A 25,260-nucleotide genomic window follows, 5' to 3' on the forward strand; every position below is an offset into this window, starting at 1 on the left:
GGCCATAGCAGGTCAGTAGGTCATTCACATCTTCATCTAGGCCATAGCAGGTCAGTAGGTCATTCACATCTTCATCTAGGCCATAGCAGGTCAGTAGGTCATTCACATCATCCTCAACTTGGCCATAGCAGGTCAGTAATAGGTCAGAAGCAGGTCAATAGCAGGTCATTACACATCTTGTGAACACGCATAACTTGATCCGATAAAATATGTTAATTTGAACAATAAAAAATGACAATACAAACAGAAAATGTAAACAATAAAAGATTTATTAGAACCCTGATTTAAAGTGTTCTGCTGAAAAATAATCGCATATTGGACCATGTAAATTTGATGAAAAACCCGGTAATTGGACCAGGTTTAAATTTAACCCGCTAGTTTAAGTAGATGACTCCTTCTAGAAGCGTCCATCGACCCCTGAAGTTGCCGTTAGGATCAAAACTTTGACTTCAAGTCTGCTACTGGTCCTGTACTGTAATTACTCAAAAATTCGAAAACCTAATTTGTTTTTAAAAATGTCACGTCACATAGATTCCTCTAGCTGATCGTTATGTACTAATTATGGGATATTTTTTATTTACCTAATGAGCTTAAAAAATAGAAAATTTTCCCGAGATTTCGAAACATTGATGGCGCTCGAATTTCGTTTTTACACAATTTTTGGCCGTCAAACTGCCGTGGACATGACGCTTTAGGTGGGGGTGGAAGGGGAGGGGGTGGGAGAGATGAATCGATGATCGCTGGAGCAGGGTTTAACGAACCTGAACCCGGGGTTCACTTTGGGGTCGGTTACATCGCGTCGATTTAAGCTCACCCTCTCCAGAGTTTAAAAGTGTGAGCTTAATTCTCATTCAAGTACAGCCAGATTTAGATTGATAGACTTTAGTGTTGGGGGGTGGGAGGCGGGGTGGGGGGAGTGGGGGGGAGGGGGTGGGGGTGGGGGGAGTTGATGGAGGGGGTTGAGAGATACATTAATCTTTACAGAAGTAAACTGTGGCTGGGTGGTTGTGTGCGACGGTGTGGTTGGGTGTGGCGGTGTGGTTGGGTGCGACGGTGTGGTTGGGTGTGGCGGTGTGGTTGGGTGTGGCGGTGTGGTTGTGTGCGACGGTGTGGTTGGGTGTGGCGGTGTGGTTGTGTGCGACGGTGTGGTTGGGTGTGGCGGTGTGGCTATAAAGAAAAGCGTGGGTCTCTTCCTAAACATTAGTAAAGGTATCCAATAGATACTAAAGTGATCCACGATTTTCTTTATATTTATTTGAATAGTAGTGTATAATTTATTTTCTACTTTTTAGTGCATTATTACATAAACGCTTGTTATTAAAACGTTTATTATGAAAAAAATTGTAGTGTGTGTGGCTATTGTCGTTTTGGATAGTAGCCATTGAAAAAAGTTGAATGTTGGACAATCTATTTGTATGACAGACGACGTGTGTAGGACATTATATTATAGACCAAGTATTGTATACCATGTCAGTCAGTGTTTATTGTATATTATGTCAGTCAGTGTTTATTACAAACGATACCAGCGATGAAAGCCTGGCTATCAAAACGTTTCGACCAATCGCATTTCACCTGACTGATGACGTAGAAATATTGTCCCTGGCTGCAGCTAGCTGACTGTCGCTAGCTGGCTGGCTGCAGCTAGGTGACTGTAGCTGGCTGGCTGGCTGCAGCTAGCTGACTGTCGCTAGCTAGCTGGCTGCAGTTAGCTGTCTGTAGCTAGCTGACTGTCGCTAGCTGGCTGGCTGCAGCTGGCTGACTGGAAGCGATGGGAATAACAAAACGTTCCTGTCGTCTGGGCCACACGTGCACAATGACTGCATCGAGTGCGCATGCGTGTAAAAGGCATTAAAGTCTGAGAGGGTTGCATCCCTTGAGTGGTTGGATAAGCAGGATATGGGGGGGGTGGGGGGAGGGGGGGGGGTGAGGGGGGGGGGGTGAGGCGACAGTCGGGCTGGGACAGGGGCGGGGGGGGGGGGAGTTTGGGGCAGGGACAAAGATGTCAAGTTTTAGCAGATTGAATGAAATGTACTTTACATTTTTTGAGCCGTTCGGTTTAGTAGCTCTCACAAGTCTTCACATAGACGCCAAGACTTACAAAAGGTCATGACATAGACTTTATACCGTCTTAGGTCATGACATAGACTTTATACAGTCTTAGGTCATGACATAGACCTCATGCCGTCTTAGGTCATGACATAGACTTTATGCAGTCTTAGGTCATGATGAACTTAATTTAAAAGAACAAGACCGAAGTTCTAGAACATGTAGGCCCTATGTTCACATGCGAGGGGTGAAAACTAGTTTAGAATACTAGAACTCCGTGTCTGGTACCGAAAATAACAGGATGTCACGTTCAACCGCGGGGTGTGGGGTGGGGGGGGCAGAGAGTGAGTGAGGCGAAGTAATACTTATCTAACCAGTCCTTAAGTCCCATGTTGATTAAATTTCAGAGAAAACAAAGCCCCGCCCATGTTGATTAAAGTTCAGCAGAAAACAAAGCCCCGCCCATGTTGATTAAAGTTCTGAGAAAACAAAGCCCCGCCCATGTTGATTAAAGTTCTGAGAAAACAAAGCCCCGCCCATGTTGATTAAAGTTCAGAGAAAACAAAGCCCCACCCATGTTGATTAAAGTTCAGCAGAAACAAAGCCCCGCCCATGTTGATTAAAGTTCAGCAGAAACAAAGCCCCGCCCATGTTGATAAAAAAATTCCCCCATGTTTCAGATCTGTCTGCCGGTCTGGTCAACGTGCTGACGGACATCGTCTGGAAAAACACGATCGAGTGGCATGCTGGGAGTGTCGGCTGCAAGATCGTCAGGTACAGCCAGGGCGTCGTGACCTACGGCTCCACCTACGCCTTGGTGGCCCTGAGCCTGGACCGGCTCAACGCCATCGCCCGACCCCTCAGCTTCAGCGGTGACCGTGAGTTGCTTTTTGTACACCCTCGGGGGGGGGGGGGGGGGGCGGCTCAACGCCATCGCCCGGCCCCTCAGCTTCAGTGGTGACCGTGAGTTGCTTTTTGTACACCCTCGGGGGGGGGGGGGGGCGGCTCAACGCCATCGCCCGGCCCCTCAGTTTCAGCGGTGACCGTGAGTTGCTTTTTGTACACCCTCGGGGGGGCTAAGGGGGGGTCGGCCCATACTCCAGAGATCAGACCCTGAGTTTGTTTTTAGACTAGGGTTTTTTGTAATGTTAGTAGGTTCTCATTTCTACCTGATGATACTAAGCAAAACTACACCGTTTCATTATAAATATTCTAATGTGGAGCGGCCGCTTTCTGCTTCCCAATGGCCTCTGTTTACAACATGATATACACAGTTATTTTAATAAGCTAGTCACGTGTGTCCCGCCATAGTATATAACATACTCATGCCTACACTTGATGTAAAGTATAGTGAAATAACTTAAGTCAATCGTTTAGTAAAAATAAACATTACATTTTGAACCTAAGCAAGTTACACAAAATTCTATGGTGACAGATTTAGCAGCAGGAAGTGTAGTGGCAGCTGACAAAACTCTCCAAAAATCTGGACAAGACATGAACTCACCAAAAATCTGGACAAGACATGAACTCACCAAAAATCTGGACAAGACATGAACTCACCAAAAATCTGGACAAGACATGAACTCACCAAAAATCTGGACAAGACATGAACTCACCAAAAATCTGGACAAGACATGAACTCACCAAAAATCTGGACAAGACATGAACTCACCAAAAATCTGGACAAGACATGAACTCACCAAAAATCTGGACAAGACATGAACTCACCAAAAATCTGGACAAGACATGAACTCTCCAAAAATCTGGACAAGACATGAACTCACCAAAAATCTGGACAAGACATGAACTCACAAAAATCTGGACAAGACATGAACTCACCAAAAATCTGGACAAGACATGAACTCACCAAAAATCTGGACAAGACATGAACTCACAAAAATCTGGACAGGACATGAACTCACAAAAATCTGGACAAGACATGAACTCACAAAAATCTGGACAAGACATGAACTCACCAAAAATCTGGACAAGACATGAACTCACCAAAAATCTGGACAAGACATGAACTCACCAAAAATCTGGACAAGACATGAACTCACCAAAAATCTGGACAAGACATGAACTCACCAAAAATCTGGACAAGACATGAACTCTCCAAAAATCTGGACAAGACATGAACTCACCAAAAATCTGGACAAGACATGAACTCACAAAAATCTGGACAAGACATGAACTCACCAAAAATCTGGACAAGACATGAACTCACCAAAAATCTGGACAAGACATGAACTCACAAAAATCTGGACAGGACATGAACTCACAAAAATCTGGACAAGACATGAACTCACAAAAATCTGGACAAGACATGAACTCACCAAAAATCTGGACAAGACATGAACTCACCAAAAATCTGGACAAGACATGAACTCACCAAAAATCTGGACAAGACATGAACTCACAAAAATCTGGACAGGACATGAACTCACAAAAATCTGGACAAGACATGAACTCACCAAAAATCTGGACAAGACATGAACTCACTCTGCCACCAGCGACTTGTCTGCAATATGGCGGCACAAGTCACTTCCGAGCAGACGAGTCCAATCATTTCCGGTCGATAGGGGGGTGTTGGACCAGGAAACCTTTTGAAAGATTCCAAGATTTCACAAGGCATAAAACGAGCTGTCAGAAACAAAGTATCTGGGAATTCCCGGAGAAGTGCGTCTCTGTCCTTGGGCAATCACCCCACCCACATTTTATTTGGGCGTCTCCCGAAGTCATTCTAGTCGGAGACGTCTCTAGTCGGAATTTGTTCTAGTCTGCCACTGTGTGGACGGTGTGTGGATGGTGTAAGGGTAGTGTAGGGATGGTGTTTGGATGGAGTCAGTGTGTATGTAGTAAAAAGATGAAACAGAATTGTCTAGTAGAGCGACGTGTTAAACCAGAGTATCACGTGATGTCTAAATTTAGGAGAAAGTTTTGTAGGACAGGTGGGGTCGGCGTGGCCGAGTCGCTAAAGCTCGTGGTTGCTAAACAGAAACGTCTCGAGTTCGAACCTTCGGGCAGATGAGGCTCGTTAGCTGAGGACAGCCACTCTTCTAGGAGAGACAACTCCAAAATCAAACAACTGCTGCCTTGTAGTTTGTTCTTGGTTGGACAAAGGCTATGGAAGCAAATCCAAAAAGAAAAGCAGGCTGAAATCCGAGTCAATGGCCTCAATGGCGCATAACGAGTTGACACTTATACTTAATTGTGATGGAGGCGTGGTCGAGTCGGCAAAAGCTCATGGTTGATAAATTCGAAAAAGTCTCGAGTTCAAATCCTCTGGAGGGGTAGGGGTGGTCGAGTCGGTAGAGCTCATGGTTGCTAAACCGAAAAGTCTCGAGTTCGAACCCTCGGGCAGATGAGGCTCGTTAGCTGGGGACAGCCACTCTTCTAGGAGAGACAACTCCAAAATTAAAACAACTGCTGCCTTGTAGTTTGTTCTTGGTTGGACAAAGGCTATGGAAGCAAATCCAAAAAGAAAAGCAGGCTGAAATCGGAGTCAATGGCCTCAATGGCGCATAACCAGTTGACACGTAACGCTTAATTGTGTTGGAGGCGTGGTCGAGTCGGCAAAAAAGCTCATGGTTGATAAATTCGAACGAAGTCTCGAGTTCAAACCCACTGGCAGATAAATCTCGATCCCATTCATGATTCAACACTAATAATTAAGAACGAAGAAGAAGAAGAAAGAAAATCCTCTGGCAGATAAGGCTCGATCCCTTCCAACACTAAACATTAAGAACGAAGAAGAAGAAAAGAAGAAGTAGGACAGGTCACTTTGTCATCTGACTCATCCCAAATCCCACACAGATGTCACTCTGTCCTACACACAGATGTCACTCTGTCCTACACACATATGTCACTCTGTCCCACACAGATGTCATTTCACAAGAGAAATAGAAAACACACGTGATGGCAAGTTTTGTCATCGGACTAAAATTGACTGCCAACAGAGGAATGATTGTATTCAAATAGCCAATCTTTGTGCGATCTCAAGAACTAATGAAGGATACTTTTAGTTTCAAATCAGATGCTGATTGGAGGTGGGGGCGGGGGTGATGTGGAATGGGGTGGGGGAATTAAAGGTGTCTGGAGCTGACAACTATAAAAAATATTTTATTGGTTCATTCTTGTTAAATTCAATTTTTAAACAGAACATTTTTACTAGCCAGCAGTTTCTGACAGCTAGAACATTATAAACGGTGGGAAAAATGGACAGGAGTGTTGTATAGATGGACAGGAGTGTTGTATAAATGGACAGGAGTGTTGTAGAAATGGACAGGAGTGTTGTATAAATGAGCGACCTTGACCTCAGCTAATTGTGTTTGCTAGGGCTGAGGATCCGCCTCCTGATTGGTCTGGCCTGGAGCTTCGCCTTCGTCTTCTCAGTGCCCATGTTGATCATCAACAAGTTGACTCTGGTGGGGGACAAGTGGCAGTGTTGGATCAACTTCCCTGAACAGTGGGTCTGGCAGGTACGTCTCTACGTCCTGGGGCGGCAGGTGTGTACGTCCTGGGACAGGTTTGTACGTCTTGTGCCAGGTTTGTACGTCTGTACGTCCTGGGACAGGTTTGTACGTCTGTACGTCCTGGGGCAGGTTTGTACGTCCTGGGGCAGGTTTGTACGTCCTGGGGCAGGTTTGTACGTCCTGGGGCAGGTTTGTACGTCCTGGGGCAGGTTTGTACGTCTGTACGTCCTGGGGCAGGTTTGTACGTCTGTACGTCGTGTGGCAGGTTTGTCTTATATGTGAACGACTATTCCTTGTGTATGACGTCATTAGCAAGTTCATCCACAGTACGTCTTTACAAAACGGATGCCATTCAAGAAGACTTGTACATGGGTCCAGTGTTGAACTTTTTGTTTACTGTCTACAATAGGTCAATGTAAATGTAATTAGGTTTGTGTTTGTAAAACGTTGAGTTATGTGTGTGTGTTAGTCGTCAGTCAGGGATTCTTAAAGATGAGTTTTTGGTTGTTTAGAAAAAATGGAAAAAATTAGATTTTAAAAAAAAATATCCATACGTTCATCAACATTATGTTCTAAGAATGTGACTTTAAAAATATAAGAAATTTTTGAAAGTTTTTGTGATAACTTGTTTTATGTGCAAAAAGGTCAGAAAACGGTTTTTTTAACACAGCAAATAATTCTCAAATGCGGCTTACAAAAATGTGCTAATAAAAGAAGGTATTGGTGTTTAAAGAAGGGAAGCAACTCATACAAGGGGAGATACTGCTTAAAGGGAAAGCACTCAGTGTGAGGAAATAACTAGCGACGTGAAGGCATTGAGCGGAGTGTGAGATAAATCAACTGATGAGATAATCATGCTGGGAGGGACGGGGAGGGTGGGAGAGTTGAGGGCCGGTGACGTAATACAAGCGTAACACGTGACGGGGGACGTGGAACTCGGTGGTTGGTTGTTGGGTTGTCATGGTAACGGCGGTGCTGCAAGTAGGTCAGTTGGTGGTAGATGGTGAGGGTGGGGATGGAAATGTTGCAAGTAGGTCAAGACGGTGCACGTAAACCAGTAGGAGACAAGTAGGTCAGCATGTTACAAGATGAGGTAAAAGTAGGTCAGCATGTTACAAGATGAGGTAAAAGTAGGTCAGCATGAGGATGTACAAGTAGGTCAGGTTGTTACTAGGGGCGGTAAATGTAGGTCAGCATGTTACAATATGATGCACAAGTAGGTCAGAAAGTTACAAAATGGTGAAAGTAGTTAGGTAGTGGCGCTGGGTTAGCAGACGAGATGTTGATGGTGGGTTCAGTTCTGTGACGGTAGAACCAAAAACGTTTTTAAGTTGATCATTGTCCAACGTTTACAAAAAAAAAAAACAGGGTAAGGTTAAAATTGTACTGTAAACGGCCGAATTTCAACACTTGAAGTTTGCCAATGACAAAATTACATACATCAACCAATCAAATCAGCCGATCTATTCACGGAACAAATGTGCTATGTGTCATCCAATCAATTCTTAGCTCTTTAACGTGTCAAGCAATCACATAATTGTTGTTTTAATCTGTTAAAATACCCCAAAGACAAAACAATATAGAAGTGTTTCCCCAACACTTCTAAATTTTCTTTGATTAATAATCTTAAATTATTGTGTGCGCATGTAGATCACTTTAATTAGCACTTTAATTAGCACTTGGCTAAATTGTTCTCCCATCTAATTATCGCTTGACTAATTTCTTTTCACAGCTCTACATGACCTGCATATGTGTCGTCGTTTTCTTCATCCCCGCCATCATCATCGCCGTTTGTTACATCATCATCGTCGTCATCATCTGGAGGAAGACAACGCTCAGCGAAAGTTCGGAGAAGACAACTCAGTTTGTACAGAACGGTGGGTAGCTTCCCTTTGATACCCTTTTTATCTTAAACCCGTCCATGTCCAAATGTTGTAGGTCTGACATTAAACCCCGAGCAGGAGAAATTGAAATTTAACTAATCAGCAGTAATTACAAACGTTTGGTTAACTAGCTGAAACAAGCCACTAACAGTATACATCACTTAATCACTTAAAACCCGTTTCTTTACACAATATCTAGACCCTCTCATATATCTGTACCCATCTATCATGACCCACCCGACCCCCACATTAACCACGTGATCTATCTATTATGATCCCCATAATAGACCCCGTGACCCACCTAGCCTCCGTTAACCCCCCCCCCCCCCCCCCAGCAAAATAGCCAGACTAAAATGTCACAAATAACCAGACTAAAATGTCACAAATAACCAGACTAAAATGTCACAAATAACCAGACTAAAATGTCACAAATAACCAGACTAAAATGTCACAAATAACCAGACTAAAATGTCACAAATAACCAGACTAAAATGACGCAAATAACCAGACTAAAATGTCACAAATAACCAGACTAAAATGTCACAAATAACCAGACTAAAATGTCACAAATAACCAGACTAAAATGTCACAAATAACCAGACTAAAATGTCACAAATAGCCAGACTAAAATGTCGCAAACAACCAGACTATAATTGATCAATCCTTACACCAGACTATAATTGATCAATCCTTACACCAGACTATAATTAATCAATCCTTACACCAGACTATAATTGATCAATCCTTACACCAGACTATAATTGATCAATCCTTACACCAGACTATAATTAATCAATCCTTACACCAGACTATAATTGATCAATCCTTACACCAGACTATAATTGATCAATCCTTACACCAGACTATAATTAATCAATCCTTACACCAGACTATAATTGATCAATCCTTACATCAGACTATAATTGATCAATCCTTACACCAGACTATAATTAATCAATCCTTACACCAGACTATAATTGATCAATCCTTACACCAGACTATAATTGATCAATCCTTACACCAGACTATAATTAATCAATCCTTACACCAGACTATAATTGATCAATCCTTACACCAGACTATAATTAATCAATCCTTACACCAGACTATAATTGATCAATCCTTACACCAGACTATAATTAATCAATCCTTACACCAGACTATAATTGATCAATCCTTACACCAGACTATAATTGATCAATCCTTACACCAGACTATAATTGATCAATCCTTACACCAGACTATAATTAATCAATCCTTACACCAGACTATAATTGATCAATCCTTACACCAGACTATAATTAATCAATCCTTACACCAGACTATAATTGATCAATCCTTACACCAGACTATAATTAATCAATCCTTACACCAGACTATAATTGATCAATCCTTACACCAGACTATAATTGATCAATCCTTACACCAGACTATAATTAATCAATCCTTACACCAGACTATAATTGATCAATCCTTACACCAGACTATAATTGATCAATCCTTACACCAGACTATAATTAATCAATCCTTACACCAGACTATAATTGATCAATCCTTACACCAGACTATAATTGATCAATCCTTACACCAGACTATAATTAATCAATCCTTACACCAGACTATAATTGATCAATCCTTACACCAGACTATAATTGATCAATCCTTACACCAGACTATAATTAATCAATCCTTACACCAGACTATAATTGATCAATCCTTACACCAGACTATAATTGATCAATCCTTACACCAGACTATAATTGATCAATCCTTACACCAGACTATAATTGACCAATCCTTACACCAGACTATAATTGATCAATCCTTACACCAGACTATAATTGACCAATCCTTACACCAGACTATAATTGATCAATCCTTACACCAGACTATAATTGACCAATCCTTACACCAGACTATAATTGATCAATCCTTACACCAGACTATAATTGATCAATCCTTACACCAGACTATAATTGATCAATCCTTACACCAGACTATAATTGACCAATCCTTACACCAGACTATAATTGATCAATCCTTACACCAGACTATAATTGACCAATCCTTACACCAGACTATAATTAATCAATCCTTACACCAGACTATAATTGACCAATCCTTACACCAGACTATAATTGATCAATCCTTACACCAGACTATAATTGATCAATCCTTACACGAGACTATAATTGATCAATCCTTACACCAGACTATAATTGATCAATTCTTACACGAGACTATAATTGATCAATCCTTACATCAGACTATAATTGATCAATCCTTACACGAGACTATAATTGATCAATCCTTACACCAGACTATAATTGATCAATCCTTACACCAGAACAACTTATAAAACTACCTAAGCAATGAAGTAACTGGATGTTGGATTAATTAAACAACTAGGATCTAATTAGCAAATGCTCAACACTAATTGGTTTAGTTAATCACCTAATCTCTGCACCACACCGATTCTCGTCAAAACTCAGTGTCATCCTAACATTAGCCGACAGACATCCACAGAAAGTAAGACATCAACAAATAGACATCCACAGACAGCCACAGATAGACATATACAAACACACAAATCAACAAACATCAACAGCCACAAGTCCAACTGACGCACGTCTACCCTGACGTCCTACACTGACGCACGTCTACCCTGACGTCCTACACTGACGCACGTCTAACCTGACGTCCTACACTGACGCACGTCTAACCTGACGTCATAACGCACGTCTAGCCTGACGTCCTGACGCACGTCTACCCTGACGTCATGACGCAAGTCTAACCTGATGCCCTGACGCACGTCTACCCTGACGTCCTGACGCAAGTCTACCCTGACGTCCTGACGCAAGTCTACCCTGACGTCCTGACGCACGTCTAACCTGACGTCCTGACGCAAGTCTACCCTGACGTCCTGACGCAAGTCTACCCTGACACCCAGTCAAACCTGCCAACACAGCGGCACTCAGAAATCAATCACCACTCATCAATAACCCAACAACCAATCGGTCACCGATCGGTCACCAATCACTGACCAATTTAACCACACCTGCTATCTCCCCCTCCCAGACACTACGGCAGGGTGCCCCCTCCCCCCTCCTTACACCAATCAATATCCAATTCCTCAGGTTATCAGATACTACCTAAGTACGGACCCACCCAAGCCTATCGATTTTATCCAATCAAACACTGCGCCATGATTGGAAATATTTCACCTTGTCTAGGAGTGTTGCTTTAAATATTTAGTTTTTAGTTTTTATTTTCTAGTCAACTAAATCAGACCGCTGAGTCTAAGTCAACGCTGACTTCAACTTTATATATTATATATTATATATATATATATATATATATATATATATATATATATATATATATATATATATATATATATATATATATATATATATATATATATATATATATATATATAATGGTTCTTGTATGATATGTTGCCATACTGTGTACATTAAACCAGCCCTAGTATAAAGCCCCTAATCCTGCCCAGTGCTAATTCCGATTTGATGTTCTCCATACTTTTCTAGTTTGTGTTAAACACATTCGTGGCTTAGCTGTTCAACTCGCACCAGTCAATGACGCTGACTCCCAGACTGATAAGTCTACATGGTCAGTGTTCAACTCGCACCAGTCAATGACACTGACTCCCAGACTGATAAGTCTACATGGTCAGTGTTCAACTTGCACCAGTCAATGACGCTGACTCTCTGTGCTGTTGGTGAAAAAAAATCTGACTAAAAAGCTACTGCAGACGCCATTTTTTTTACCCAAACACGCCGGAAATGATAGGAAATGACGTCACTAATAATGAACGTGTTCAGTGGCTGTGCGCCAGAGCACGCCATCTTGACTTCTTTTTCTATCAACGAGGTTTGGTCAGGCGCAAACACTTGATTACGTCACTAGAGCAGTAGTCGAATCTTTGAGCTAAAGGCTAGACTGGTCGACTGCACATTATAGAAGGATATTTCACAGAATGTGGAGCGTGCTCATGGTGACACAGTTCACAGGTCTAGAGATATTTCACAGGTCTGGAGATATTTCACAGGTCTAAAGATATTTCACAGGTCCGGAGATATTTCACAGGTCTAAAGATATTTCACAGGTCCGGAGATATTTCACAGGTCTAGAGATGTTTCACAGGTCTAGAGATGTTTCACAGGTCTAGAGATGTTTCACAGGTCTAGAGATTTTTCACAGGTCTAGAGATGTTTCACAGGTCTAAAGATGTTTCACAGGTCTAAAGATATTTCACAGGTCTAGAGATGTTTCACAGGTCTAGAGATATTTCACAGGTCTAGAGATATTTCACAGGTCTAGAGATGTTTCACAGGTCTAAAGATATTTCACAGGTCTAGAGATGTTTCACAGGTCTAGAGATATTTCACAGGTCTAGAGATATTTCACAGGTCTAGAGATGTTTCACAGGTCTAAAGATATTTCACAGGTCTAGAGATGTTTCACAGGTCTAAAGATATTTCACAGGTCTAGAGATGTTTCACAGGTCTAGAGATATTTCACAGGTCTAGAGATATTTCACAGAATGTGGATTTTGATCCTGTTGAAACAGTGCCACAACATGGGAATGATCAGTTTCAGTCTGCTAATGTGTCGGTGTGAAGAAAGACAACTCTAATGTGTCGGTGTGAGGAAAGACAACTCTAATGTGTCGGTGTGAGGAAAGACAACTCTAATGTGTCGGTGTGAAGAAAGACAACTCTAATGTGTCGGTGTGAAGAAAGACAACTCTAATGTGTCGGTGTGAAGAAAGACAACTCTAATGTGTCGGTGTGAAGAAAGACAACTCTAATGTGTCGGTGTGAAGAAAGACAACTCTAATGTGTCGGTGTGAAGAAAGACAACTCTAATGTGTCGGTGTGAAGAAAGACAACTCTAATGTGTCGTTGTGAAGAAAGACAACTCTAATGTGTCGGTGTGAGGAAAGACAACTCTAATGTGTCGGTGTGAGGGAAGACAACTCTAATGTGTCGGTGTGAGGGAAGACAACTCTAATGTGTCGGTGTGAGGGAAGACAACTCTAATGTGTCGGTGTGAGGGAAGACAACTCTAATGTGTCGGTGTGAGGGAAGACAACTCTAATGTGTCGGTGTGAGGGAAGACAACTCTAATGTGTCGGTGTGAGGGAAGACAACTCTAATGTGTCGGTGTGAGGGAAGACAACTCTAATGTGTCGGTGTGAGGGAAGACAACTCTAATGTGTCGGTGTGAGGGAAGACAACTCTAATGTGTCGGTGTGAAGAAAGACAACTCTAATGTGTCGGTGTGAGGGAAGACAACTCTAATGTGTCGGTGTGAAGAAAGACAACTCTAATGTGTCGGTGTGAGGGAAGACAACTCATCAATGAAACTCCGAACAACTCTAATCCCAGCTTAAATTTAAAGCCATGAATACCGTACTACTCTACCGATTGCCGGCTAAAGCCATGAATACCGTACTACTCTACCGATTGCCGGCTAAAGCCATGAATACCGTACTACTCTACCGAATGCCGGCTAAAGCCATAACTATCGTACTACTCTACCGAATGCCGGCTAAAGCCATAACTATCGTACTACTCTACCGATTGCCGGCTAAAGCCATGAATACCGTACTACTCTACCGAATGCCGGCTAAAGCCATAACTATCGTACTACTCTACCGAATGCCGGCTAAAGCCATAACTATCGTACTACTCTACCGAATGCCGGCTAAAGCCATGAATACCGTACTACTCTACCGAATGCCGGCTAAAGCCATGAATACCGTACTACTCTACCGATTGCCGGCTAAAGCCATGAATACCGTACTACTCTACCGAATGTCGGCTAAAGCCATGAATACCGTACTACTCGACCGATTGCCGGCTAAAGCCAGGAATACCGTACTACTCTACCGATTGCCAGCTAAAGCCATGAATACCGTACTACTCTACCGATTGCCGGCTAAAGCCATGAATACCGTACTACTCTACACAATGCCGGCTAAAGCCATGAATATCGTACTACTCTACCGAATGTCGGCTAAAGCCATGAATACCGTACTACTCTACCGATTGCCGGCTAAAGCCATGAATACCGTACTACTCTACCGATTGCCGGCTAAAGCCATGAATACCGTACTACTCTACCAAATGCCGGCTAAAGCCATGAATATCGTACTACTCTACCGATTGCCGGCTAAAGCCATGAATACCGTACTACTCTACCGAATTCCGGCTAAAGCCATAACTATCGTACTACTCTACCGAATGCCGGCTAAAGCCATAACTATCGTACTACTCTACCGAATGCCGGCTAAAGCCATAACTATCGTACTACTCTACCAAATGCCGGCTAAAGCCATAAATATCGTACTACTCTACCGAATGCCGGCTAAAGCCATAAATATCGTACTACTCTACCGAATGCCGGCTAAAGCCATAACTATCGTACTACTCTACACAATGCCGGCTAAAGCCATGAATACCGTACTACTCTACCGAATGCCGGCTAAAGCCATAAATATCGTACTACTCTACACAATGCCGGCTAAAGCCATGAATACCGTACTACTCTACCGAATGCCGGCTAAAGCCATAAATATCGTACTACTCTACACAATGCCGGCTAAAGCCATGAATACCGTACTACTCTACCAAATGCCGGCTAAAGCCATGAATACCGTACTACTCTACCGAATGCCGGCTAAAGCCATAACTATCGTACTACTCTACACAATGCCGGCTAAAGCCATGAATACCGTACTACTCTACCGAATGCCGGCTAAAGCCATAAATATCGTACTACTCTACACAATGCCGGCTAAAGCCATGAATACCGTACTACTCTACCGAATGCCGGCTAAAGCCATAAATATCGTACTACTCTACACAATGCCGGCTAAAGCCATGAATACCGTACTACTCTACCAAATGCCGGCTAAAGCCATGAATACCGTACTACTCTACCGAATGCCGGCTAAAGCCATGAATACCGTACTACTCTACCGAATGCCGGCTAATCTTACATCCCACCGCCCACACAAAAGCCTCTGAAGCCGGTACTAAAGTGCCGGACATGCTGAAGCCGGTACTAAAGTGCAGGACATGGTTATGATACAAACTTTTTGTACTAGCGAAAAAGATTCTAAAAAAAAAGAAAGTAATCATTAAAACATTAATGACTACAAACAGTGTTTCTTCCAGACTTTTTTCTCCTGGAGGGGGGGGGGGGAAGAGGAGGAGGCACTTGAAATTTTAGGGGGGGGGGGGAGGGGGGCAGACTAAAATTTTTTGAGAGGGCGAACACTGTTGAAAGTATATATTTTCTATGTAAATTCCATTACGTTAGGGGGGGGGGGGTGGAAGATGTCTGGAAGAAACACTAACTACAAACTTTGATATGTGCACTAAAAAAAAGGGAAAAAATATATATTTTCTTTAAAAATATAATATATAAAGCACTTTTTATATAATATAAAAAAATAGGTTGCTATATTATATAATAAAGAACTTTATATATTTTATAAGCGACAAACGTTTTTTCTATAGCGTTACAAAAAGTTACGCAATTTTCATATATTTTGAAAAAAAAAGTTAAAAAAATATTTTTTATTTCTTTTTAAAAAAAAATTTCCTCGCCCAAACTTGTAGGCGGACAAAGCCAATGTCAAAAAACATGCCGCAAACAGACGTAACCCAGCGACAAACAGACGTAACGCAGCGACAAACAGACCTAACGCAGCGACAAACAGACGTAACGCAGCGACAAACAGATGTAACGCAGCGACAAACAGATGTAAAGTAGCGACAAACAGACGTAGCGACAAACAGATGTAACGCAGCGACAAACAGATGTAACGCAGCGACAAACAGATGTAACGCAGCGACAAACAGACCTAACGCAGCGACAAACAGATGTAACGCAGCGACAAACAGACGTAACGCAGCGACAAACAGACATAACGCAGCGACAAACAGATGTAACGCAGCGACAAACAGACGTAAAGCAGCGACAAACAGGCGTAACGTAACGGCTTCACATTTTGTGAGGGAGACACTATAGTGACGCAACAGTAAACAGGTTGATTGTCATTTGAATGTTAGGAAACAATTACAGACAATAATCCTCTAAGCAAATTGGTTTTTAGAGTACAATGGGCGGGGGAGGGAGAGGTAGCATGGGTGTGTAAATAGCTCGCACTGTTGTGTAGATAGCCTCACATCTATACCCGTCAGACAAAAACACACACACACATACACACACACACACGCACAAGAAAAGAGAATCCCGCAGAAATGGGCTATCACAAACATTTTGAGAAATTATATCACGGCGTTTCCAAGCTCGGCATCACGACAAGTCTTTAGAATTTATGGGAGGGGTAGATTGTGTTGGGTGGTTTGTGAGGGGTAGATTGTGTTGGGTGGTATGTCTAGAAATACAGACATACATACAGACATACAGACCAGACTTACATTGACGTAGACAGACAAACTTACACGGGTTTACAAAAACAAGTTTCAACGACTATTCCTACGCACAGATAAATATAGACAAACAAAGTTAAACATAAGGACATTGATAATGACGTTCATACTGATGTAATATGCCCAAAGTCAAGGATACATAGTTATCCGATGTATGCCAAACTAACCCTTTCTACTCCCCATACCAGTGTCTATAAAGGAAGATTCACGTTTGGTTTCCTTGTATTCCGCCCTCCCCTCGGCCACTGCTTGCTCTAAAAAGTCAAGCTGACAAATCTCTCAAAGTCTATTGAGTACCTTCACACCGCTCTAAAAAGTCAAGCTGACAAATCTCTCAAAGTCTATTGAGTACCTTCACACCGCTCTAAAAAGTCAAGCTGACAAATCTCTAAAAGTCTATTGAGTACCTTCACACCGCTCTAAAAAGTCAAGCTGACAAATCTCTAAAAGTCTATTGAGTACCTTCACACCGCTCTAAAAAGTCAAGCTGACAAATCTCTAAAAGTCTATTGAGTACCTTCACACCGCTCTAAAAAGTCAAGCTGACAAATCTCTAAAAGTCTATTGAGTACCTTCACACCGCTCTAAAAAGTCAAGCTGACAAATCTCTAAAAGTCTATTGAGTACCTTCACACCGGTCTTCAAAATTACAAATTAGACACCGTCTACGGGGAGTTAGACTAGACCAGAAACATGACCTATAACTAGATAACATTGTCAAGTTGTACGAGTCATTTAAAAAAAAAAATTATAAATTGAGTTAACGGAGGACATCGGCATTTTAAAAAAATCGATAATTTTAATGGATTATAAACACATCGGCCTGTGCATGATCAGTATCAGGGGAGGCTACCCACACACGTATCTGTCCACTTAAAGCTAATTTCAAGTGATTAATTCAATCGACTCAAACACGATTAATCAAAATAAATAGCGATCTAGTTTTTCTGTCTAAGGGGACACAACCTTGAAATGGCTGACGGTGGTCTTATTTCGGGGAGACGATCCTCACAAACGGAAGTCTAAATGTATGTAGATCTAGTGAAGCAATTACCTCCCCTAGCTGGAGGCCCCCCAAAAGCATCTATCAAGAGAACACACTCTATCGCTGTTCATTGATTGAATTAGCTAGATATTTCTATAGCTAGATATCTCTACAGCTAGATATTGCTCCAGCTAGACTCGCTGGTGTGGATGTTTTTCTCATGGGAAGATTGAAACAAAATTTGGCTTTCACCGCTAGGGGCTATTCAGAGATTTAAGTAGTCAGGTCATCTACAAATGGCGATCAGCCGGACCGGCGCGCGCTTCCTAGCGACGTCTGCCGCAGTTTCTAATGCGCCCGCCAAAATAACGCGCTAGGATGGGCGGATATTTTGTACAAATGTCTAACCTTAGATTTAGTGGCTGGGTGTTTTTGTCGGAGAATTATAATACTTTGATTAAATGACGGATTAGAATAGTGTTGATCTCATGATAAAAGGAAATCGTTGAATATTTAATAATTAGTAAACATTAACCGGGGATTTTAGAGGAAAATCTACCGTTTAAAAGCTGGTCAAATGACAAAAACTAATATGGCGGAATGTCGTAATTTAACGCGAGATTTTAATCCCTTGTCTCGAAGACAGATTTCAGTGCTTGAAGAGGTAGCACACGCATTTAGGCTACCTTTTTGCTTGAAGCAAGCAAGAGGTAGCACACGCATTTAGGCTACCTTTTTGCTTGAAGCAAGCAAGAGGCAGCACACGCATTTAGGCTACCTTTTTGCTTGAAGCAAGCAAGAGGTAGCACACGCATTATGGCTACCTTTTTGCTTGAAGCAAGCAAGAGGTAGCACACGCATTTAGGCTACCTTTTAGCCTAATACATTAATTCAACGTTTTCGCTTGAAAAAAGCGAGAGGTTATAACACCATATCCGCTGTATGTAAATTTGTAAATAATGTAATGTAAATTTGTGTATAATCTAATGGACATTTAAATGAAATGCAATTGAAGTTCAAGAGCTAAAAATAGTTGCTGCCCTGAGCGAAAGTACACTGTCCATAAGTAACCAGTCACAAAAAACTGACCACACCAGTTGACCACGTGATGACCGTAGGGCCGTCGTCTTAAAGTGGGATATAAAGTGTTTTGATCTTCTCCATTCAACCCCACTGACAGCTAGAGTACACGTTAGACCATCTGTCTCACCTCAACCCCACTAACAGCTAGAGTACACATTAGACCATCTGTCTAACCTCAACACCCCTCATGTCTACCCCCTCCCCCCTAACGAAATAAAATTTATACAGAAAATTTATAATTTTACCAGTGTCCCCACACCCCTCGGAGAAAAAAGTCTGAAAGAAATATTGGACCACTGCCCCCCCTTCCCTACACGTCACACCCTAACGCTATTCCCCCCTCTGAACCCAACCCCCCCCCCCCATCGTCTCGCAACACACTACCTCCCACGTCGTTCTCTCCCCCACACTCTCCTCCCCACACTTCACTCACACACTTCCCTCACACACCCCACAAGCACCTCACATATGACGCAGCAAGCCCCAGGCTGGTCATTTACAATACAAATCTTATCAGTTGGTTAGGTCATCAGTGGTTGTATAAAATAGGTCAGTGGTTGTGTTAACTAGGTCATAGCTTACATAAACTAGGTCAGAAGTCTCGTTAATTAAACCAGAAATGTCCTTGACCTACACTTTTATCCACCAAAAACAAAATTCAGCGCACACACCAGGGATGATACAGGTGGTTAGGATTTGAACTTATCACATTCTACTTCACCTGCCCTCAGGTGGCTGGGATTCGAACTGACCACTTTTGCTTTTCACGTCGTAGAAATAGGTCTAGTCTACTTCACCTGCCCCCAAGACCATCCAAACTTGAAAGTTAACTTTTAGTGGCTTTTTTAACGTAGAAGTTAACTCAAAAAATAGAAAAGATGTGAATACAGAGGATAAAGTGTGTGTGTGTGTGTGTGTGTGTGTCTGTGTGTGTGGAAGGGGGGGGAGTGCTGAAATTGAATTTGGTCTGACCCAGACCCAGTATTTAGATACAAACCTGGGTCAAAGTTTTTCCCAATAAAACATGACCCATCTGACTTAATTACCTCACTGAGTAGCAAGGCTTTTGTGAGTTCTTGAAGTCGCATCTATTTATAGCCAGATGAAGCATTTCCGTTTTGTTGTTAACCTTGACCGGCTATTAGAGTAAGTCAATTATTTGTGAAAGATGTGTTTTGTAAGTTTGTTATTAAAGTCAATTATTTGTGAAAGATGTGTTTTGTAAGTTTGTTATTAAAGTCAATTACTTGTGGAAAGATGTGTTTTGTAAGTTTGTTATTAAAGTCAATTACTTGTGGAAAGATGTGTTTTGTAAGTTTGTTATTAAAGTCAATTACTTGTGGAAAGATGTGTTTTGTAAGTTTGTTATTAGAGTCAATTACTTGTGGAAAGATGTGTTTTGTAAGTTTGTTATTACAGTAAGTCAATTACTTGTGGAAAGATGTGTTTTGTAAGTTTGTTATTAGAGTAAGTCAGTTACTTGTGGAAAGATGTGTTTTGTAAGTTTGTTATTAGTGTAAGTCAATTACTTGTGGGAAGATGTGTTTTGTAAGTTTGTTATTAGTGTAAGTCAATTACTTGTGGGAAGATGTGTTTTGTAAGTTTGTTATTAGAGTCAATTACTTGTGGGAAGATGTGTTTTGTAAGTTTGTTATTAGTGTAAGTCAATTACTTGTGGAAAGATGTGTTTTGTAAGTTTGTTATTAGTGTAAGTCAATTACTTGTGGAAAGATGTGTTTTGTAAGTTTGTTATTATAGTAAGTCAATTACTTGTGGGAAGATGTGTTTTGTAAGTTTGTTATTAGTGTAAGTCAATTACTTGTGGAAAGATGTGTTTTGTAAGTTTGTTATTATAGTAAGTCAATTACTTGTGGAAAGATGTGTTTTGTAAGTTTGTTATTAGTGTAAGTCAATTACTTGTGGAAAGATGTGTTTTGTAAGTTTGTTATTATAGTAAGTCAATTACTTGTGGAAAGATGTGTTTTGTAAGTTTGTTATTATAGTAAGTCAATTACTTGTGGGAAGATGTGTTTTGTAAGTTTGTTATTAGTGTAAGTCAATTACTTGTGGAAAGATGTGTTTTGTAAGTTTGTTATTATAGTAAGTCAATTACTTGTGGAAAGATGTGTTTTGTAAGTTTGTTATTATAGTAAGTCAATTACTTGTGGAAAGATGTGTTTTGTAAGTTTGTTATTATAGTAAGTCAATTACTTGTGGGAAGATGTGTTTTGTAAGTTTGTTATTATAGTAAGTCAATTACTTGTGGGAAGATGTGTTTTGTAAGTTTGTTTGTTCAAGTCACGTTCCTGTTTTTTAGGATAGTCAAGAGCGGTAACTCTGGGTTTGATAAATGTGTCTTGTCTCCCCTCAATGTTAATAGAACTATATACGGCTATATGTGGTATGTTAAATACGGCTATATGTGGTAGGTTAACTACGGCTATATGTGATAGGTTAAATACGACTATATATTGCAGGTAAATTTCGGCTTTGTAAGGTTGGCTTAAAAAGACTCTGAGTTTTTAGCACATGTACATTAAAAAATGAGATTTAAGCAGTCAATTAACAAAAAATTCATTAGCAACCCGTCAGCCTACCACCCAACCACCCCACCACCCTACCACCCCACTACCCTACCCTGCCATCAAATAACCTTCAGACAGAAGCAGACGTGCCGTCGTCTGCCCAAGAACAAATCGCGCCGATACAGAAAGAGAAACGACTCACCAAGTTCTACATAACCCCCACGGGTCTCCCACACGTGAGTCTAACCAAAGCAAGGGCCTTAACCTTGCAACTTATCCGTCTGCTGAGTTGTCTGTCCACGGCAGCCCGCCATTTCTTGCACCGGCAGGATCTTAGCAGAAGATTTTCTGGGACCTACGTGTTCTATTTGACCCTGGGGTCCCCAGCCCCTGGGATTGGGACGTACAGTTGTATTGTCTCGTACAGAAATATAGTTTTCTTTATCCAAATCTGGCTTTACACACACACATTATATATATATATATATATATATATATATATATATATATATATATATCCCACTTGAAATAAGAGTAGGTGGATTAGCGTGAAGAAAACCCTAATCCTCCAGTGGATTAGCGTGAAGAAAACCCTAATCCCCCAGTACTTGTGTTACAGGGGGACAACTCTACGTAGCAGCCAACAATGCTCGCTTTCGTGACTGTTCGACCAGCTCAAGGGGCGTAATTCCAAGAGCCAAGATCAAGACAATCAAAATGACACTGGTTATCGTTACTGGTGAGTGGGAGACAACTGATCGCATCCATTATTCTCTCTAAAAGCTTTATTTCTCACCAAACATTTTATGGTCTAAACAGAATTTGAAAGACTGAAACTGATTCCTTGTACGTGACGTATGCAGTACATTACGTGGTAACTCTATACGGGAGTCACGTGGCAAGCCGAGATAGAAGTCGGGTTTTTAAATGTTGTCTTGCTAGGCTTTGTTTACAGCTGACATTTAATGGGTCGTATCAAAGATGATGGTGACTGTAGACATGGTGTACGATGTGATGGTGGCTGTAGACATGGTGTACGGTGTGATGGTGGCTGTAGACATGTTGTACGATGTGATGGTGGCTGTAGACATGGTGTACGATGTGATGGTGGCTGTAGACATGGTGTACGATGTGATGGTGGCTGTAGACAGGGTGTACGATGTGATGAGCTCACGTGACATGGAATCATTAGCATAAGTTACCCTTTGTGCATGGGGCAGATGAAGTAGAGTTCAACTGTTTAAATGACCTCGACATACAGGGATATAGTGTGGTCAGCACTTTTCTCAGTCGCCTTTAGTATCTCTAACGTGAGACTATATTATGTCAGCAAGTAATGTGTTCTCTAACTCCCCTCCCCCCCTCCCCCCCAGTGTTCATCATCTGCTGGTCGCCCTACTTTGTGTACGACCTGCTGACCGTCTGTTCTCTAACTCTCCCCCCCCCCCCACCCCCCAGTGTTCATCATCTGCTGGTCGCCCTACTTTGTGTACGACCTACTGACCGTGTACGGGTTTGTGCCCCACACCCAGGACACCGTGGCCCTCTCCACCTTCATCCAGAGCCTGGCCCCCCTCAACTCGGCCGCCAACCCCATCATCTACGCCGGCTTCAACACCAAGATGTGCGTCAACCTCTTCAGGTCAGTCCACGACCTTAGGTTAAAGGTTAGAGGTAAACACGAAGATGTGCGTCAACCTCTTCAGGTCAGTATACGACCTTTCACCTTAGGTTAAAGGTTAGAGGTAAACACGAAGATGTGCGTCAACCTCTTCAGGTCAGTATACGACCTTTCACCTTAGGTTAAAGGTTAGAGGTAAACACGAAGATGTGCGTCAACCTCTTCAGGTCAGTATACGACCTTTCACCTTAGGTTAAAGGTTAGAGGTAAACGTACACGTGATTTATAGGTAAAGAAAGACACGTGCATAAAAAAATTACTTCCAGTCAAGAATTGTTTACTTAAAATATTTACCCTTTTAAATAGCACGTACAAAAATGACTTAGTTTTGACTTGTATAAATCTAGCACAAAAGACAGGAACGTTAACTCCGTCCTCCCACCATCTCGTTACAACCTATGCCCTACGGACGATGTATTTTAATTGTTACCTCCCTTGGTGAAGCTGGATAGATCCAGATAGCTGGATTTCCCCATTATAAAGTAGATCAGACATGGAAGACGACCGAATGATCAACTTTAAAAAATACCAATTGAATTAAACACCCGGAATTATTATTTTTTTGCACAGATCTATTTCGACATTTAAATAGATAACTTGAGATATTTCCTCCCCCGCCCCTCCCCGCTGTATGTGATAATCAAGGAAATTCCTACACGTTCAACCCGTACATCTGTCCTGTCTAGTTTCGCATTTTACCACGAATTTCGCAAATTTTAGTCGAGCCAACTCAAACAGAGCGGCAGAGAAATAGTCTTATTCTTAGTGCTACTCATGGGAAGAGTTGATTCCCTTTCATTTTTCATATACCAAATTGAACGGACAGGATAAAGAGTTACCCAACTTTGTGCACGCAATGCTCGCCCCTTATCTACCACCAGCGCCCCCCACTTGGCCGCACGTAGGCGGGACTCAAAGGGAAGCTACTCTTACAAGATTTCAAAGATTAAATGAAGAAAAAAATGGAATTCTTCTGCTCTATCGATTAAAAAGAAAAGCAAAAAATTGTTAAACGAGACAAATTTGATAAATACACACCCTTATCTTTTTTTTTAAAATTCCCATAAACAAATAAAATACAGGGTATAAATTATACTATAATTCATGTAATTATCGACTGTACGATTTATGGCAACTAACTTAAATTTAAAAAATTATGTTCATGTAATAATGATAGGAATAAGGAAATCACATGTGGTACTTGATTTTTGTTTGATAAGTTATCTCATAAAAAAAAAAAAAAAAAAAAAAAAGTTATCTGATTGTTGTAAGATACATGCAGAGCATTGAGAGAAACATTGCTAGCGCAAACGGCCACCCGCACGATGTCCACCAAACGGTAACTAATACATCCATCCGTCCCCCACCCACTCAAATTTGAAAAAAGATTGTTTAAGAAATAACTATAGAATGAATTTAAAAAATGAAAGAAGGGTATTTTAATTTTCGTAGAATAAATGTAATAAATCGAGACTTTTTAGGTTTATAAGTGGTTCGTGTACGAGTCGATACGAAAAGTTGGCGGGGTATTTCGACTCAGTCACTCAAATTCCATTCACCTTTTTTAAAAAGTCCCCATCCTAGTCCACCATAGGCTATTGACGAGTACTGATTAGGGCTAAATGGGCTCAGATAAATCCTTGGTTTGAACCCTGGCCACTCAGGTTGTGGTCACGTGATCGCTTGCAGGGACAGTGGGTTTAAGTAATTAACGGTTTTTATATCAGTCAGTTATTTAGTTAGTGAGTGACCTTGACCTCTGCTGTTTGTCTCACAGGTGCAGGTTCCTGAACCGCAGGAACAGTTCACCCACAAACACGACACACCTTACAGGCTCACGTAACAAGCAGCCCAGGCGACACGTCTGTGACTAGAGGTGACACAGGTGACTAGAGGTGACACAGGTGACTAGAGGTGACACAGGTGACTAGAGGTGACACAGGTGACTAGAGGTGACACACGCGACTAGAGGTGACACGGGAATAGAGGTGACCCGGGACTAGAGGTGACACAGGTGACTAGAGGTGACACGGGACTAGAGGTGACACAGGTGACTAGAGGTGACACACGCGACTAGAGGTGACACGGGA

The 25,260-nt window shown here is 41.6% G+C and overlaps 1 protein-coding gene across 1 annotated transcript in view; it reads left to right on the forward strand.

The window, feature by feature from the left end:
* The window catches only part of LOC131947014 (cardioacceleratory peptide receptor), a 74,615-nt gene extending 49,571 nt beyond the window's left edge, over positions 1 to 25,044 (forward strand). Inside the window, exons 3-8 of the mRNA XM_059308096.1 lie at positions 2,727 to 2,924; positions 6,385 to 6,527; positions 8,254 to 8,398; positions 22,109 to 22,228; positions 22,948 to 23,131; positions 24,948 to 25,044. Of these exons, the coding sequence (XP_059164079.1) occupies positions 2,727 to 2,924; positions 6,385 to 6,527; positions 8,254 to 8,398; positions 22,109 to 22,228; positions 22,948 to 23,131; positions 24,948 to 25,044 (887 nt within the window). The remainder of the gene's footprint in view (positions 1 to 2,726; positions 2,925 to 6,384; positions 6,528 to 8,253; positions 8,399 to 22,108; positions 22,229 to 22,947; positions 23,132 to 24,947) is intronic.
* Positions 25,045 to 25,260: the final 216 nt, after the last annotated feature.

The sequence above is a fragment of the Physella acuta genome, unplaced genomic scaffold, assembly GCF_028476545.2.
Source record: "Physella acuta isolate Inbredline_101_S28 unplaced genomic scaffold, ASM2847654v3 ptg000579l, whole genome shotgun sequence".
In the NCBI taxonomy this organism is placed as follows: Eukaryota; Metazoa; Mollusca; class Gastropoda; family Physidae; genus Physella; species Physella acuta.